The sequence below is a fragment of the Balearica regulorum genome, chromosome 5 (genome assembly GCF_011004875.1).
Source record: "Balearica regulorum gibbericeps isolate bBalReg1 chromosome 5, bBalReg1.pri, whole genome shotgun sequence".
NCBI lineage: Eukaryota > Metazoa > Chordata > Aves > Gruiformes > Gruidae > Balearica > Balearica regulorum.
Genome location: NC_046188.1, coordinates 66789994 through 66806325, shown reverse-complemented (window position 1 = coordinate 66806325; position 16332 = coordinate 66789994). Strand labels below are relative to the sequence as shown.

The window sequence follows — 16332 nt, the reverse complement described above, 5'->3', positions numbered from 1 at the left end:
ATATTTGCTCAGTTTTCAGATAAATTGATTTTAATCTCTCATGCAAAATTCTAACTGTTGGGATTTATTTTAAAACGTATTAACAGGCCTATTTAACCTGTGAGATAGAACTTATTAGAGTTGGTAGATTTTTAAGACCTTTAAAGGCTTGTTGGGTAATATAACAAAAGAGTTTTCTCAAAATGAAATTGCTGTATAGCTAATATCTACCGGTAGTGGGTCTTGGAAAAGAATCTTTAAATTTCTCAATAACAGATGTAAAGAAGAAACGTCAAAGAGAAAATGCAAAAAAATACTTGGGTAGAAATGGAAATTTCTTGTACACGCTTGTGACTGCCGTAGAACATTTACCTTACCGCCTGATGATCCATTCGAGCTGTAACGTGTTTTCAGGAGTTTTCTATTGTTTTCTGTGAGCTTTTATGTCAGATTTCTGAATAGGAAAAGCCATACTATAGTAAGCTGACTATTTGATCTGCACAATGCCTTGAATTTTAATGTTCGTGACTTATTTCAAAGAGCAAAAAGACCACTGATCTTAAATCAGCCTCTCGGATACTGAGACAAAGGAAGATCTCTCATTTTTAAGTTTGATGTTATGACTAACAATTAATTTTTGTTTATCTTTGTCCTGACAGATTTATACGGATTGGGCTAATCACTATCTAGCAAAATCTGGTCACAAGAGATTGATAAAGGATCTACAGCAAGATGTGACTGATGGAGTCTTACTAGCTGAAATAATCCAGGTTGTAGGTGAGTGACTTTCTCTTTGTGTACCAGGTACCCACCAACTCGCTCAGAAATTCGCTGTCTTTATCTTCTACATAAACACGGAGAGGGAGGAAAATCTATCAAACTGCATGGAATTATGTAGATAATTTTCCTTCAGAGACTTTGCTAATTAATTTGATAAAGCCTAGTCTTAAAGCATAGTGGAACAATATTTGATGTTGTTGATAAGATCTCTTGACACAGCATTATCGTTCCATACAGCCGAATGTTAAAAAAGCAACTGAGGAGGGATTTTTTTTCCGCTAGGATGCGGTTAGCCTTCACTGTCTCTGTTTCTGATACCTTTTGGGGATTGGTCTGAACATAATTCACAGTGATACTGGCCTGCTGTGTTGAACCTCCTGCCTCCAGCTGGATTTGGAAAATCCATATACGCAGCTAGGAAAGGAGAAGGGGTATAGTTTTTTCTGTGGCAGAAAAAAGAAATCTTTCATAATGAGTTTTCAAATGAGGAAAATCACTTATCATTAGGACAAATCTCAAATATAGTCTATAAAGCCTTTAGTTCCCTCAGTTTGCACTAATATTCATAGATAACGAGGGTTCTGTACAATTGTCTCCATTGGCCCCATGTAAAGGTATGTATTCTGCCTCTCCCCTTGGGCCTGGATCCTTCATTAGTTCCTTCACAGGCTCATCCATCTGGTACTTGGGATGACACAAAACACATGCATGGGCCAATGGAGATGGATGGAATGGGAAAGCCTGCTAATGGCAATTAGGATGACTGCTGTTAGAAGCAAACTGAAGGATTTGAGATGCAAACGAAGATGACAGCAGTGAAGTGACAGGATATCAGTGTGTGCATATTTATACGTGTTTGTGATGCTGTAAACAAGCTAGTTCCTTGATTTAAGGTACAAATCTGCAAGCCCTGTTCTTGGATGAAATTGCGAGGCATTGTTCCGATGACTCCACTAGAGCTGCACTGGAATACATCAAAAAAGATTTTTGTCTTGGTGTTTGTAGAGCAAGATTATATCTCAGTAGCATTCTGCAGACCTGCCGTGCAGCTACAGATGCGTAAAACCAAGCCGTGAATTGATTGTGTATGGACAGGTATTCACTGTGAACAACGCTTCATCGTACTATATCTGTTTCCTTTACTAGGGAAAATTTTTGGAAACCCAGGAACAGTTAGGTGTGCATATCTAGCTACCTTGTGTTAATGCTGTTGTGGAAAACTTCTGTGTGAGCACACACGTTTGAGAATACCTCCATGCAAATGTGAACCCGGTAGTACCAAGTATTTAAATGTAGCTGTTTGAGTATTGATTTGTGAAAACTCTCATGAAATTCAAATTAATGCCTTTAAAATATGCAGAAATAATATTGTGTACTGTATTTTGCTTTGATTCACCTTAGCTTTTTTTTTTTTGCCATTCTTAGAGCTGCCTTTTGGCTAATATTTAGGATTAAGTCTGCAAGCTTTCAAAAGTTAAAAATACAAGGTGACAGATTTAATTTTCAGAGAATGTTTTCCATGTGAAACAAAGTTCATATTTAAACATACTCTGTTTAAACCTCCAAATTAACAGTGAAGAAAGTCATTTGGATCTGGCGTGTATGGCCTTGGGTACGCTGCATCTCATTGTCGCAAAGATGGTGAGAACTTTCACACATAGAAGCAGCTTTAACTGTAGCCTGCAAAAGACAACCTTTTTTTTTTTTTCCCCTACCAAACAAGACTGCATGCTAAGAAAAGTATGTGCAGTGTAGGAAAGGTTTAGGGTTATTAAGGTATTGTATGTTATATGTAAAAGCAGCCATGAAGATCCTTCCTCCTTTTTGTCATGTGCCTGGAGTACCTGAAGATTATTCTAAGTCATTGGAAATGATTCAGGTTTAATTATTAGTGATACGGGGTTTTTTGTGTGTTCATAATCTAAGAGTTACATCACAGATGTTGAATCTTGAATTGCTACTTAATATCCAAAACTGCAAAACGAATTAATCTGGTTAGGTTATTTAATGAAGACTCCATAATAGTTAACGATTATACAGAGACAGTGATTGCAATCCTTTCTGCTTAGCTTTCTTAAGCGAAATAGCTGCATATATAGGAAAAGAAGATTTTAAATTTAGTAATAACTAGGTAGTTCTTTTCCCTTAGCGTCCAAACAAGGAGAAAAGCTAAAAAGACGTGAAACCAAATGTCACTGCGTTTGACTTCAGAGGAGATAATCTTCAGACTTCAAAACTGCTAATGATAATATAGAAGCATTATATGATGTCAGGGTTTTTTCTATTTGCAAGTCAATTAAAATGCATTCATAGCATTCTGGTTTATTTCAGTTCAAAATTTATGAGTCTGTAAAAGAATACATAAGTAATATATGCCTCAGTAATGCCATATAAACATAGCAGCTATATTTAAATTCATGAATGCAGATATCCTGGGTCTGTGCATGCTCCGAAATTGGTAGTATATCAAACTGTCAGTTGGTTTCCTGTGAGCACCTTCAATTTTCAAGACCTAGAATCGATGCTAACCTGGTTCGATAGGAATTTTCCTACTGATATCGTAGAATATTTTGTGGAATATTTTAGTTGCTCGAATACAACCAAAGTCAGATCAGATACAAAAGCTTTATAAATAGGAATGCAGACATTGCGTTAGTGTTAAATACTTATTCAGCTAAATAAAAGTAGTTTTACTAAGAAGTACAATGTGCGCATCTCAGTATAGCTTTTGTCTGCTGACATGAAAATTGTACTATTACATTTGCAGGGGAAGCTTACGGGTTTATATTTCAAACCCAAATCTTGGGATCAAGCCTAGCAGTTCCCTCTAGTGATAACTCCTGTCATATTTTGAGTGGGACATTACTCGAAGGTTTATTTTACTGGTATTTGAGTCAGTTAAAAGCTGCAGGTGACAATTCCTGTGCAAATGTATGAATTATATTGAACAAATATTCATTCATACATTCAAGAACAAGTAATCTAATGTCCAAGGGTATCCCTGAAGTGCTGAATAGTGCAGAATAGCTGCTGAGGTTGTGATAGAAGGCTTAATTCATTATTAAGGAGTGCCTGGACTTTTGGTTTTTTTGGTAAGGGTGTTTTAGCCATCCATACATAGCCAGTTTTGTTCTGTATAATGCTTATTGAAACACTTTTCATTTTGTTCTGATTATAATTGTTCACGCGCTTGATGGAATGTCATTTGCGGAAGACTTTTTTCACCTGGATTGTGGTACCTGTACCTATATAAATGGGATGCTGACGGCTCGCCAGCTGATATATTTAAAGAATTCTTTGCAACTTCTGATGTTAGTGTTTCCTTTTCACTTGTGTTTTCATATAACTTTGGCTTGCAGTTTCATAACGTGCCTTCTGTCAAAATACATAAACCCCAATATTCTTTTAGGTACCATTTTCCAAACTTTGATTCGGATCCAGCTAATGAAAGCCCAATGTCACTCATTATAGAGCACAGCTGGTTTCTACTGTCTACCTTATTACACCCCTCAATCTGTGCATAAATGGGGAAAGTTTGCAAACACTTAAAAGCATTTGGACCAAATTCACTGTATTTGCAGTGAAGAAAAAAAAAAGAGGGTGAAGCTCTGCGGACTTGCAATCAGTTTGGGAAAAATCCCCTGCATTTCACACTTCTGTGGTTGTGAATTTACATCTTGCTTGAGGCTGAGATAGAATTTAAGGCCTTTATGATTGCCTGTGACTTCCAGATTATGCTAAACGATGTAGTATTCCTACGTGGCCAATAGAAACAGTAGTTGTGAGAGTTGCCTATTTATCTCAGCCAGAAATCTGTGCTTTTGCAGCTGTGAAATTGGACACGTTTCCAAGATCCTCTAGCACACAGTGACTCATGCGACGAACTGTACCATCACGCTGCCCGTGGGCACACCACGTTATCTCATTCATTGCTCGCTCTCTTTACAATCATCCCCACAAGAAGGGCAAGTTACCTCGGACCTGCTGCGAGCACCGTTCCTTGGAGCTCGGTGGAAGGGTCAAAGATAGGGTCCAGCTATGCCCAAGGAACGGGATCATTGAAACTATTGCCTGGTGATTTAGGCAGATACCTGCCAAGTGCCAAATAGACCTGTGGGCCACTTTGATGCATCTCCCTAGCCTAGGTTGAGTCTCTGAGGTCTTGCCCGACTGGTTTCGATAGAGAGGTATGAGTTAAAGTTCAGCCCAGCTGCCAGTTTGTCCCACCGCTAGGTTTTTTGGTTACTCTCTATTGCACCTGCTTTTCATAGCACTTGTACCAGCAAGGAAAAGATAAGTGTGTTAATCTACTGAAAGGACTAACTGAGAGCTGTAGGTGAGTTGGGACTGGGTTTAGAAGGAGAAAAGGGAGAGCATAAACCTGCCCAGGGAAAGGTGATGGCCCAGGGGTAAGCAGAAATAGCACCTGATGGGCCAGGTAAATTGGAGCAGAAACTCCAGTTCTTGTTAGTCTTCAGATTCCCACCAACTATTTCTGGTCCTCTACATCCTGAATCACCCATGGCAGAGAAGGCCAAACGGCATCAAAGGAAGCGGTGAGTAATTGGGAACTGATGAAGAATCATCAGCTGGTGGACAAAAAACTGCAGGTTCACGAGTGGGAGGGGAAGTTGCCTTGGTTCAACATAGCTTTTGAGAGGAAGTAAAAGCAACTGTTTCAAAACAAAAAAAGTAGAGCACAAGAAAATACAGGAAACTGGTAGTAATGAAATAAGCTACAAATCAGTTATCAGAAGAGTACAAGGATAGCCGAGGACATCTTGCAAGCTGATGGAAAGGTATGAGGACAAAAGGAATGATTTCTAAGTGAGAATGGTAGTATTATTAATCACAATGTAAAAAGGGAAGAGGATAAAAGGTAACATCCCAAACAGTTGGTGTGTGTTGGATGCAAACTTCTCCTGACAAGAAAAATTTAAGGTGGCTTACATCTTCATTTGCCATTAATTTTCCCATGTTACAGAATGGTGTATTTGCTAGGTTATAGGATTTACGGGGTTAACCTTTACTGTACAGCTGTAGAACCAAGCTTGCACTCCAAGCCTGTGAATGGGTAGCAAGACCCACAAAGTGTAGAAGTGTTGAGTAAATATTTTGGTTCGACATTTGCATGCTAAAAAACCTCCAGAAAAAGTCGAATGCCATATTGCAGCAGAATCTTGGAAACAAGTTACTGACAGCCTCACCTGCTTGAAACTGCCTGAACTAAGTAGTTTCCATACAAAAACTTAAAAAGAACCAGGGAATAGACTTTATGGTTTGCTAACCCTGTTTTTAAAGTCATCATGCAACGTTTTGGCAGTTCCAGAGGATTAGGGTAAAAGCTAGTATTTTTTAAGGAAGATAAACAAAATGACCGGGGTTATTAGGGGTATCTCGGTACATGTGTCCCAAACAAGAGAGAACTCGTTCAGAAGTTCATTAGTCTCCTTTCAAGTAATAATTATATATGGTGCAAATTTATACAAATAAAATCTTAATAGCTATCAGTTTTTTAAAGTATTATGAATTTAGTTGATAAAGATATTGCATGTTACTAAACTGAGAGATAGTAAATACTAAAAGATGGATGCACAGGATTTGCAATTGAGATTTAAAGAAATAAGTTTTGTTTCTGTGTGACCAAATCGGAGATCACGTTCTTGAAAGGAATGTGTGCTCTTTGAGTGTAGAGGCTGACAGAGCACTCTGGGGGACAGTACGGTGGATAATTTAGCTGCAATTTTTTTCAGATTAGCATAAATTCTTAAATGCATTACTGTGGCATAAGAGTGTGCTGTGACACCTTGATGTATAAAAAGGGGAATGCGGGGCAGGAGTGAAGTTATTTTATTTCTTTGTTTGCCACTGTTATGACTGCTATTGGGATATTGTGCCAAATTTGATATTCCTAACTGAAGAACAGTGTAAAACGAGATGGAGTTCTGACCAATGTCCTGAGAACATGGGACTGGTAGAACATACAGATTTTAATATAAGAATCAATGGGAGGCAAATTTGTTTGATTCATCAAATTGGATGTGAACGCCCATTTTAGTACAGTGAAAAAACCGTGGGGAAACCAAACTTTGATTATAACTGATTCTTCAGTTTGGCACAGAAGTCATTTCAGGGCCCAGGACTGAAATGGGAAGCTGAGCAAACTACGAGTCTAGGGCAAATGAACATTTAACCACCTCAGCAACTTAATTATTTCACTTGGGACTTTAAAGACTGAAACTGTATCTTTTTCTGCAAGTTGCATTGCATGTAAACCATGGACAAGGAGCTTGAAAAGTAGTCTTGTGGCTTGTACTTTGGGGGGAAAAAAAAAAAAAAAGAGTCTTATTGATCATAAATTTCCCATCTAGATTTAAAATCTATATTCACTCTACAAGCAAACGAATCGACATACAAATGTCTATACATACCTGCTGTGCACTTTTCCACCCAGCAGTAATTCAGGTTCCAGAGTTTAAATTTTTTTTGTAGTTTAAAGGAGTTACCCGTCACTGTGCATGATGTTCTCAGACCAGTTGTTTTCTGCCCCCAGCTGTCTCGGGAGGCACGACCCACTAGAAAACTCCAGCTGCTTTTTTTTGATGGGTCTCAGTGTTTCACACATTCACTTTGACTGGACAACTACAATCTGAAACCCTTTTATTTAGCTCACAGCAAGTGCTCTGGAAATAATTGGAATAAAAGTCATTGGTATAGTTTTTTGCTTTATTTCCTCTATTTTTATTTTTTTTTTGGTTGTTTTTCAGCAAATGAAAAGATTGAAGACATCAATGGCTGCCCCAAAAATAGATCTCAAATGGTAAGTAGTAAAGTAGTCTCTTGTTTGTGTGTACATGGTTGAGTATCAAGTGAGAGCATGTGAATTCAATGTCTGAGACTTTTAATAACAATTTTTAATTAGTTTTTCACAGTAGTGAGAGCAAAGGTATAATCTGAAGAACCCTAATATTACAGTTCGCGCCCCGTTGTACTCCACAGTAGTTGAATTAGGCCTTATCATTAATCACATCCTTACAATCAATATTATTCTTTCATTGGTATATTTCTGAACTATCACAGAGTTACAGAGGAATGTATAAAAATAAAATTCTATTCCTCTATATAGACAGTAGTATTGAAAAAGCAGAATTAGATATTTAAAGTTGGATTAAGACTTCCTATATTCTTTGAAAAGAAACAAAATAAATGAGCAAAATGCACTAAATGAAAAAAATTCAAATTGCAAAATTCAAGATGTTTTATGCATGCAACTTGGTTTTGACTAATAAGTTTTAATTTGTAAAAGTTGGTTTGTATCTTGCTTGTATTTAATATTTAAAACTGAAGAACTAAAAATTAGTGCAGTAAAATTAAAAGCACAGAGTACCTCAAGAGTATGTCTGAGTATTGGTGAAGGTAAAATTATAGGCAGAACTTTACTGACAATGCAAATAATAAGAAACTGATTTTTAAGATGCATCCTAGGAGAGGAATGTTTAACTTTTTTAGTATTTTAAAGAAGGGTATTTCCTTCTGTATCTTGAGGAAAAAAAATCATTGTACAATGTGAATTCTAAAAATCTCCCCTTTGCGTTGCAAGTGCTCGTTTTGGGATATGTGACTATCTGTTCTGTGTGTGAAGCTATTTTAATGTTTTTCATTTTTTAAGACTCTGTGGCGGTAGGGGCAGTTGGGAACAACTGCAGCTTGAGCACAACTTCTCACGTAGTTAAACAAAAGTTTAAAGTTTTGATGAGTTTGCTATCTTAAGTCAGAATACATGCTGCGTTCTGCTATTCTCTTTTGGCTTTTTGTTGTTTCTTGGAGGTTATCAATCTTGTTTAAACCCATGGAGCAAGCGCTCCGTAAAAAGAAAGCCATCTAAAAGATTTATCATTGCTACTTTTTACTGCTTTGAAGACGTTGGTTGCTCTTCTTGCTGTAGCCACAGCAGCTGTCTAGAGTATAAATAATTGAGGAAATTTTGACAATTACTATAATTTGATATTCCACAAGTGGATCATAAGGACTGAATTTCATCAGGACTGGAGTCTGTAACAAATTCCAGGGCGTTGTAGCTAAAAGTCACTTTAAGTCACTATTTTCAGTGAAGGAGCAGTGTTGTTCTGTTGGGTAGTCGGATGCACGCTGTAGGTCACTTGTAGAAGTCTGATCTGGTGATAACCAGAGGCGTGCAGAGGGCATGTGCTGAGTCGTGACTTGGGAAGAGTCCTGGAAAGGCATGTTTGCCCTGCACTACTTCCTCTGATGTTATTCCGGTGGCTAATTCAAGAGAGTGCAGTGAGTTGGGAGTGCGTCCCCCGCTCATGAGACATAGCGCATCAGTCATAGCTAGGCATCCCCAGTGGTTTTCCTCACGTGAGAAAAATGACGGTTATGCTTGTTAGCTTGCTTTTATTAAGTGTGCATGCTTACAGAACTCTTTATCATGTTACAGTAAAGATACTACGGCAAGAACAGAAGTATCTTCATAGAGGGGGTGTTCACACAATTGCTTGCAGTGTTTAAGGAGACAACCCTTTTGCAGGTCTCCTGTGTTCTAGGAAGAACCCATATGTTAACAGTGTTTGTTTAGATACAGCAGTCTTCATCCTTTGCATCACACCTTCCTCTTAATATAGCTTAGAGGCAAGCCTTCTACTATCATCTTTTCCCCTGTGGGCAGTTATCTCATTTGTCGATTCAGGATGCCATGAGCAGACACACATGTGAGCTGAATTGCGAAGAGCCAGATGTATCAGCTTAGAAAGCTGGAGCAAATCTGTGTCTTCCAAGCCCATTAAAGTGGGTGTGAAAGCAAGTGTATTTGCTTCCATGTGGCACTGTCCGAAGCCAGTAAAGCCCGCCAAACCTTAGAGAGCTTGACACAGAGCCAGATCAGGTCTTTTTGCGTTGTTATATTGCTACAGCGTTGGAGAGAATCATAGAAATTTGCCCAAATTGAGCATTAGAGACAGCTTGGGTTTCTCAGGCTCAAAGCCAGTGCTAATAAGCCTTGTCAAATTAAGTTCAGTACTGCAGAACCACGTGGGGCTGTCAGTGCTTATCAACCTGGTCCCAGGGCCAGAAATGACATGACAAGGACCCTCACTGGCTCCATGAAAAACATTTAGGTGAGAACTTATCCCCCCTCATCATCTTGTCTGGGTTTCTCTGCTGTGGGGGGAGTATCCCTGTCTTCCTTTGTTCCAGATTGCAGTTGGCTGGCTTTTATTGAATCTATGATAGACTATTCTATATCTTGTCATCTGCATAAGAACTGTTTCAGGGTGGTGGTTTTTTCCAAACCTCTATATTTTTATATGGTAGATATTCCTCTAAAGAAAAGCCTGTAATTGTGACGATTAGTTCCAGCTGGCATGCAGAAAATCCTGTGGTTAATAGAGGAAGTAGTCGTATGCAGCATGGGCTCTGGGACCAAGGAGATTTGGAGACCATCACCACAACTGCATTTTGGTTTTTAGAATGAAGCACAAGAAAATATTGGCATGGTTCTTGAGAACAGGGCAAAGGAGGGTAAAATGAGATTCGGTTTCCTCTCCTACACACTTCTGAAACAAAGATTGAGGTCAATAAACCCGAGTAGGGCTTTCTCTACTGATATTGTTTGGTCATGGAAAACCAGAGATCTCTTTCTGGGGAGGATATTAGAGCTCAACGTTGGGCATCCTGCAGAATCTGGACTGTGTAGGAGGTACCGTTTAGTCCCTTCCCCTATAGCTAGTGTAGATTATTCTTATTGATGTGAGTACATTTGAGTGCTGAACGTAACCTGTTGTAAAAAGGGTTCATATCACTTATATTTGTAAAATGATAAAGTAAACAAACAAAAAATAGAGTGTGTGGGTTGTTACATGTGGCTATCAAGTCTGGCTGTAATGGCAGCCTGTAGAAATCTTGTTCTGTCGGGGCTGTGTTGTGTCTGTGAGGAAATATGTCGTGTAAAATGGTCACAGTTTTTGAAGAAAGTTTCACAGCAAGGTTTTAGCACGGTGTTACCTAGTACATGCAAGTGGTAAATCATAACAAGATGAGATAATGGTAAAAATTAGGTGATATAAGAAAAAGGCAAAGGACAAGATGATTGAGAGATCAGAACATTGAAGTGAAGAGCGAGGCAAAGGAAAGAGAAGATCCGTATCAGCTAGAACAGCAGTGACTGGGGAGAGAGAAGAGTAAACAAAGTTAGTTTTGAAAATGTGGACTTGAAGACAAAGAAGAGAGCAGAGATGCTTGCCGGTGAACGGATATGTTGGCAGACGCAGGCAACAGTTGAAAGATAACTGAAGGTGGGACTGGAAGGGGAGGGGGTAGAATAGCAGCAGCAAGGTGACTTATGGGAGAGGTAGAGGGGTTTTGCCCCCTTAAATGTCAAGGTAACGAAATATTGAATCTGGCAGTGGAAAGAGATAAGACATATCTCTATATTTGAGAAAAAAGTATGAGAAAAGACTAATGAGAAGACAAAATTTATTTTTTCCAAGGTTCAACATTTAAAAAAAGAAAAATCACAGATGATGATACTCTAGAAAGAACTAAGATGTTAGATGTGAAAGTCTGAGAAGCGATAGTGTGTTACCCTTGTTACTGAAGCCTTGAAGGAGTGGAAGGGTAGCAAAGCTGTCGGTGCCAAAGGGAAGAGGAAGGGGGAACCTGCAGGTTAATAAAGCAAACTCTCATCTTCCCATGCTAAGCCTGGGGAAGTTGTGGGATACTCAAAACAAGAATTTGGAGCAACAGAAGGAATGCAGGCTGAACCAACACCACAGTTCCTTCCTATAAATAGAGTAGGAAATAACTGTGGTTCTCATGTGGGTTTGTGGTTGGCTTTTATTATTTTTTAAGGATGATCCCTTTGTGTATATAAGTATCTGTGTTATCAAATAACAAAGAGGAGGTATTTATTTTTTCGTGTGTTGACCAGAAGTTTTTCAAGAATCATCCCTTTCTGATGCAGATATCAAGCTGTACTAGTAAAATAATACTCTTCAGTCTTTCTACTACTGTTTGTCTTGTAAACATAAAGAATCTTGTAGTGCAACATGGGTCAGAGCTTGCATTTCTTTCCAAGGACTTTGTGAAAGTCGAGCTGAAGGCCGTGTTTTCAATATAGTGACTTCATTTGCAAGGAAACCTTACTCCAGTGATGGCAATTTGACTATTATTTTAATATTTGACTGATTTCTTGTGTTCTGAAAATGAGCTGCTCTGTAACGTATGTAACACCCAAAGTCAAAGAATGGTTTGTATGGAAATTATCCAGGCTGGTATGGCTCCTAGTTTTGAAGCGAGCTGCTGCTGGGAGTTTTAATTCACTTGTTAGAGCTGGGTCTCCACTTGCCTCCTCAGTGTGACCCTCGCCAGCTCCATCCCCTGCTCTATGAATCTTGTTTTATTGAAGAAAAGAGCATGAGATGTTGAAGTCTTTGTTACTGTTTGCGTATGGCAGATGCTATACATATTTCTGTGTTCTTTTTCTCAAAGAAATGAGTTAATAAATGTGAATGCTGGTGTGATATGGCCTATACTTAAAAGATACAGCAGGGTACACATTAATGAGCTGGTTGGCAGGAATAATATGGGCTGAAACCATCTGCATCACCTGAGCAGATATGTATATGAGTATACATAGTATATAAGTATCTCTATCTTATATGGGTATAAGTTCCACTGAGTGGATGAGCTCATGTGTTTTGTACAAATAAGTGAAAATGACTGCTGAATAAATAAATAAATATTCTTAATTGCTTGTATTTTTCTCATGGAAAATAATTCTATCTTTGCTCTTCAAGAGCAGGCATCCACTTTAACCTGCTCCTCTAAACATTTTGAGCATTTTTATACACCTGGTGTTGTCTAAACATTGCCTTAGCTAGCCTCAATAAATCTGCGAGGCTGTTGCTGCCCGCCCCTCAGGGTCGGTAGGGCTGAAGTCTGGTTGATGGCTCGTTCCCCAAAGCCGAGGAGGACTCTGCTGCCTGGGCATGTGCTGCTAATTCAGGGGAGCAGCTCTGCCGGGAAGATCAAAAGCATCACAAGCATTTTTTAAATTTCTTTTTTTCCCCCTCTGCAAATTCCTAGCATAGGGTTTTTGGAAACACATCCCAGTGGTTAAATATAGCCATTTATTTTCAAGTTATCCTACCCCAAGGTTGTTCTGAGAAATGTAGTAAAGGGAATGTTTCTGTATTCTGGTAAGCCTTCCCCTTGCTTTGCTTGGGGAGTTTGTATGGTACTGTCAGTATATGTTTAGAAATTTAATCTGTTTTAATGTTACTACAGTAACAAATGGGTGTCTTTTGGCCTTAGCCGTGATATGCTTCCTCACAGCTGAAGGTTAGCTGGAGGGGAAGATGTTATCTGGAGCCGTGCCAGCCTGGCTGGTGGTAGGCATCAGCTTAGCTCCTTCGATTGCCTGGAGAGGCACTTGGCCAAATGTTGAGTTTAGGAATGTTTAAAGCATTTTCTGTAAGTGTCCTGTGTTTCTGTTGATCATGCATGAACCTGTGTTGTCATGCAGACAGGAATGATTTACTACAGGCGTGATCCGTCAGGTTGCTTGTACTTAGGTGTCCTTCTTCCTCACTTTATAATGACTATTGCTCCTAGATAAGATTCATTTTACTGTCTCTTTTGTTTTTCCAGAGATCCAGACTGTTGTTACGCTGTTATGCTTACCATTCATGTATTGTTATCAGTGAGACAGGCATGGTTGGATCATAGGTTTCTGTGTTGCAGAGCTTGCAGTCTAAATAAAACCACAAGCCGCCCCCTCACCCCCACCATCACCCTCCATAGCAAATAACATGATAAATAGAGCTAGACTGGGTAGGGAAAGGCCGATCTATACATCTCCCTGCCATAAGGCTTGATAAAGTGTCACTAAACAGGTATTTAATTTCTCAAGAAAAAGGCTTCCCAAACTCTTCTGTGTGCGGAGATGGGAGATAAGGCAGCATGTGTGTGCTGTTCTGTCTGTTGGGTGGATGTATGTGGCACCGTTGGCCACGTTGCTGATGACAGTCTGTCGTTCCCATAAGGGATCGTCCTCGTGGTCCCCGATGGCGTGTCAGAATTCTTTGCCCTATCCAGCGATGCAAGAACTTGGACATCATCTGTCTCTGAAACTGTGTGAGGTTCAATAAGGAGCAAAAGAGAACTGACTCAAAAAGTAATTTTTATGGAAAAACTGGAAGATGTCAGCTTAACTGTAACAGCAGAATTAGATTGATGGCTTATTTCACTGTTAAATGGAATTATAACTTTTTGAACACCTATGGTTCTGCCCCCTTTGGACTAAATACATGAAACAGTAAATGCATTAAGGGCCCAGGGTCATTCCGCATAGGTATGTGGAGATACCTGTATCTGACACTTCTCTATGTACACCAGCACCAAAGTCTAGAAAAATAATTCTTTATTTGCCGTGCCTATTATTTATGTAAAATGATTACATAAATATGCTTTCCATGCAATACTTTGCAAATGCATAGCTCCTTGCTATTTTTTGTATAAATAGGGAAAAATGGGAAATTATGGATGACAGTTTTTAACTTCCCGTGCCTGCGTGTTAGAGCACGTACAACATGCGGAACTCCATGAGGTTGTGTTCGGTGGATTGTATTAACTTCACCCGGACTCTGTTGGTGCTGAGTTTGGTACCACGAGCAAAAACTGTGCTCAGACTAAATCTTGTGCCGAGTCTGTCAGGGATAAATGATGGGTTTTATTCAGGGTTAACTTTATCCGAACCTTTTGTAAGGGAAAAAAGGTTAAGGGGATTTGAGGACAATTATTCTTCTCCTTTCTGGGAAATTAATTAATTCTTTTTCTGAACCTTAGCTGTGAAGAAAACTTTGTCTTCCATAACGGCAGCAAAATCACAGTAACCCGAGTTTAAAGCTTAGGTGGATAACAAAAGGTATCTGCTCGTGTGTACGTAGTTTAATTGGGGTTTCTGAGTTGTGCATCGTTTCTCAACAGAAACCCCACTGTCTGCTGCACTGTTTAAAAATTGTAGAGTGAAACTATATATTCAACAAGAAAATATGACAAATTTCTCTGTCAGGTTTATGATGTAAGAATTAAAGCTGTTTGTATGGCAATTTCTTCTGGTGCCTAGACCTTTGTTTCTTTTCACAGGGTATGTAGTTCTAAGCTCTTCACTCTTGAATATCTGAAACAGATGGTAGCTTTTACAAAGGATTATACAGCCCAGAGAAATAAACTTTTTGTCTATGCATGGTCATAAATCTTTGATTTCCAGCCATTGCTTATACACTGTAATTGTGTGATAACAACTAATTAGTCTGTGAAGGTAACACAGATGCAGAAAAATGAATTCTTTTGCTTTTTATGTAGGATTATGCTTATATATTTCAACAGTACTATTGCAGGAGAATTTGAGGAGGAGATGTTACCCAGGTGCAAGGAAGGAAGGAGCCCATATGTGTTGGTGCCCTTCCAGCCACCAGAATAAATCAGTTGGGAACAGGTGAAGGCGTGACCCTCAGACCTCGAGACATAAGTATGCACGTCAGCCGAGACGGAGAGGGTGCTGGGGACGCCTGGGAACGGGCTGCGGCAGTAGCTCCCTTCCCGTGGATCTTTTTTAGAAAGGAACAACTGTCAAGAACTGTATTGCCAGAGCTCCTTCACGTGACGCGGCCGTGAGGTGACCGCTACGATGACTTTAGTTTGCTTGTATTTGAATAAACGAAACCAGATCGTTTGCAGGTGTACTGTCGTCCCGCTCACAGTAATTGAGAATCTGTAATGTGCTTGCATTATCCTAAAACAACCTTGTGATTTGTAGGTTATTTTATTTTTATAATTAATAATTTAATAGAGTGCAGCAGTATTAATGTGAAACTTTTTTCTGAGGCAAGAGCTCTGTTTGTGATAAAACGTTCTGTGTAGTTCTTTGTACGTCAGTTTTGTTAAATTCTGGATTCCTGCTGCAAATTCAAGTTAATGATATACAGAGCCTTCAACACTTGAGCTAGTATTTGAGGAAATACAACAGTGTACAAGAGCCAGCGCTTACTGCATTGAGTGGTTGTAGCGTCAGTCCTTCCTTTTAAGCATTTATGCTCTTTTAAAAATACTCTTTTATGTAGAATTCAAGGATGTTTTGGCAACAAGTCCATCTTCACTAGGTGTTGATCATATTCCACATTTAATCCCAAGTGCACAGCACTAGAAACACATAACTTTCAGTCTGGAAGCCCTGGATATTAACAGGTCTCCTGTGAGCAACCAGGGAAGGTGGAAATGAAGCATTCATGGACTCGCTGCCCTCCTCATTATGTATTTACTGAGCACAGCCTTAGGTTCAAGCCCGTCTGTTCCTGTCCTCAGTTATACATAAGCCAAGATTTAGTGCCAATAATGTACAGATAGTGTCATGTGTGCTAAAAACTAGTCTAGTGTCTCTTGAGACCAACGAAGAGTTTCATCTATATCCTAAATTAATGATTCTCCAGAGACTGGATACTCTGTTGATAGGTGTTTTGCCAAGTGGAACTTGTTGATGCTTAACTAATCATAATT

The 16332-nt window shown here is 39.2% G+C and overlaps 1 protein-coding gene across 7 annotated transcripts in view; it reads left to right on the top strand.

The window, feature by feature from the left end:
- Positions 1-16332, top strand: part of NAV2 (neuron navigator 2) — a 406583-nt gene that overhangs the window by 244597 nt on the left and 145654 nt on the right. For all 7 annotated transcript variants that reach the window (XM_075755360.1, XM_075755358.1, XM_075755357.1 and 4 more), the window contains 2 exons: positions 639-756; positions 7527-7579. In XM_075755360.1, coding sequence (XP_075611475.1) covers positions 639-756; positions 7527-7579 — 171 coding nt within the window. The remainder of the gene's footprint in view (positions 1-638; positions 757-7526; positions 7580-16332) is intronic.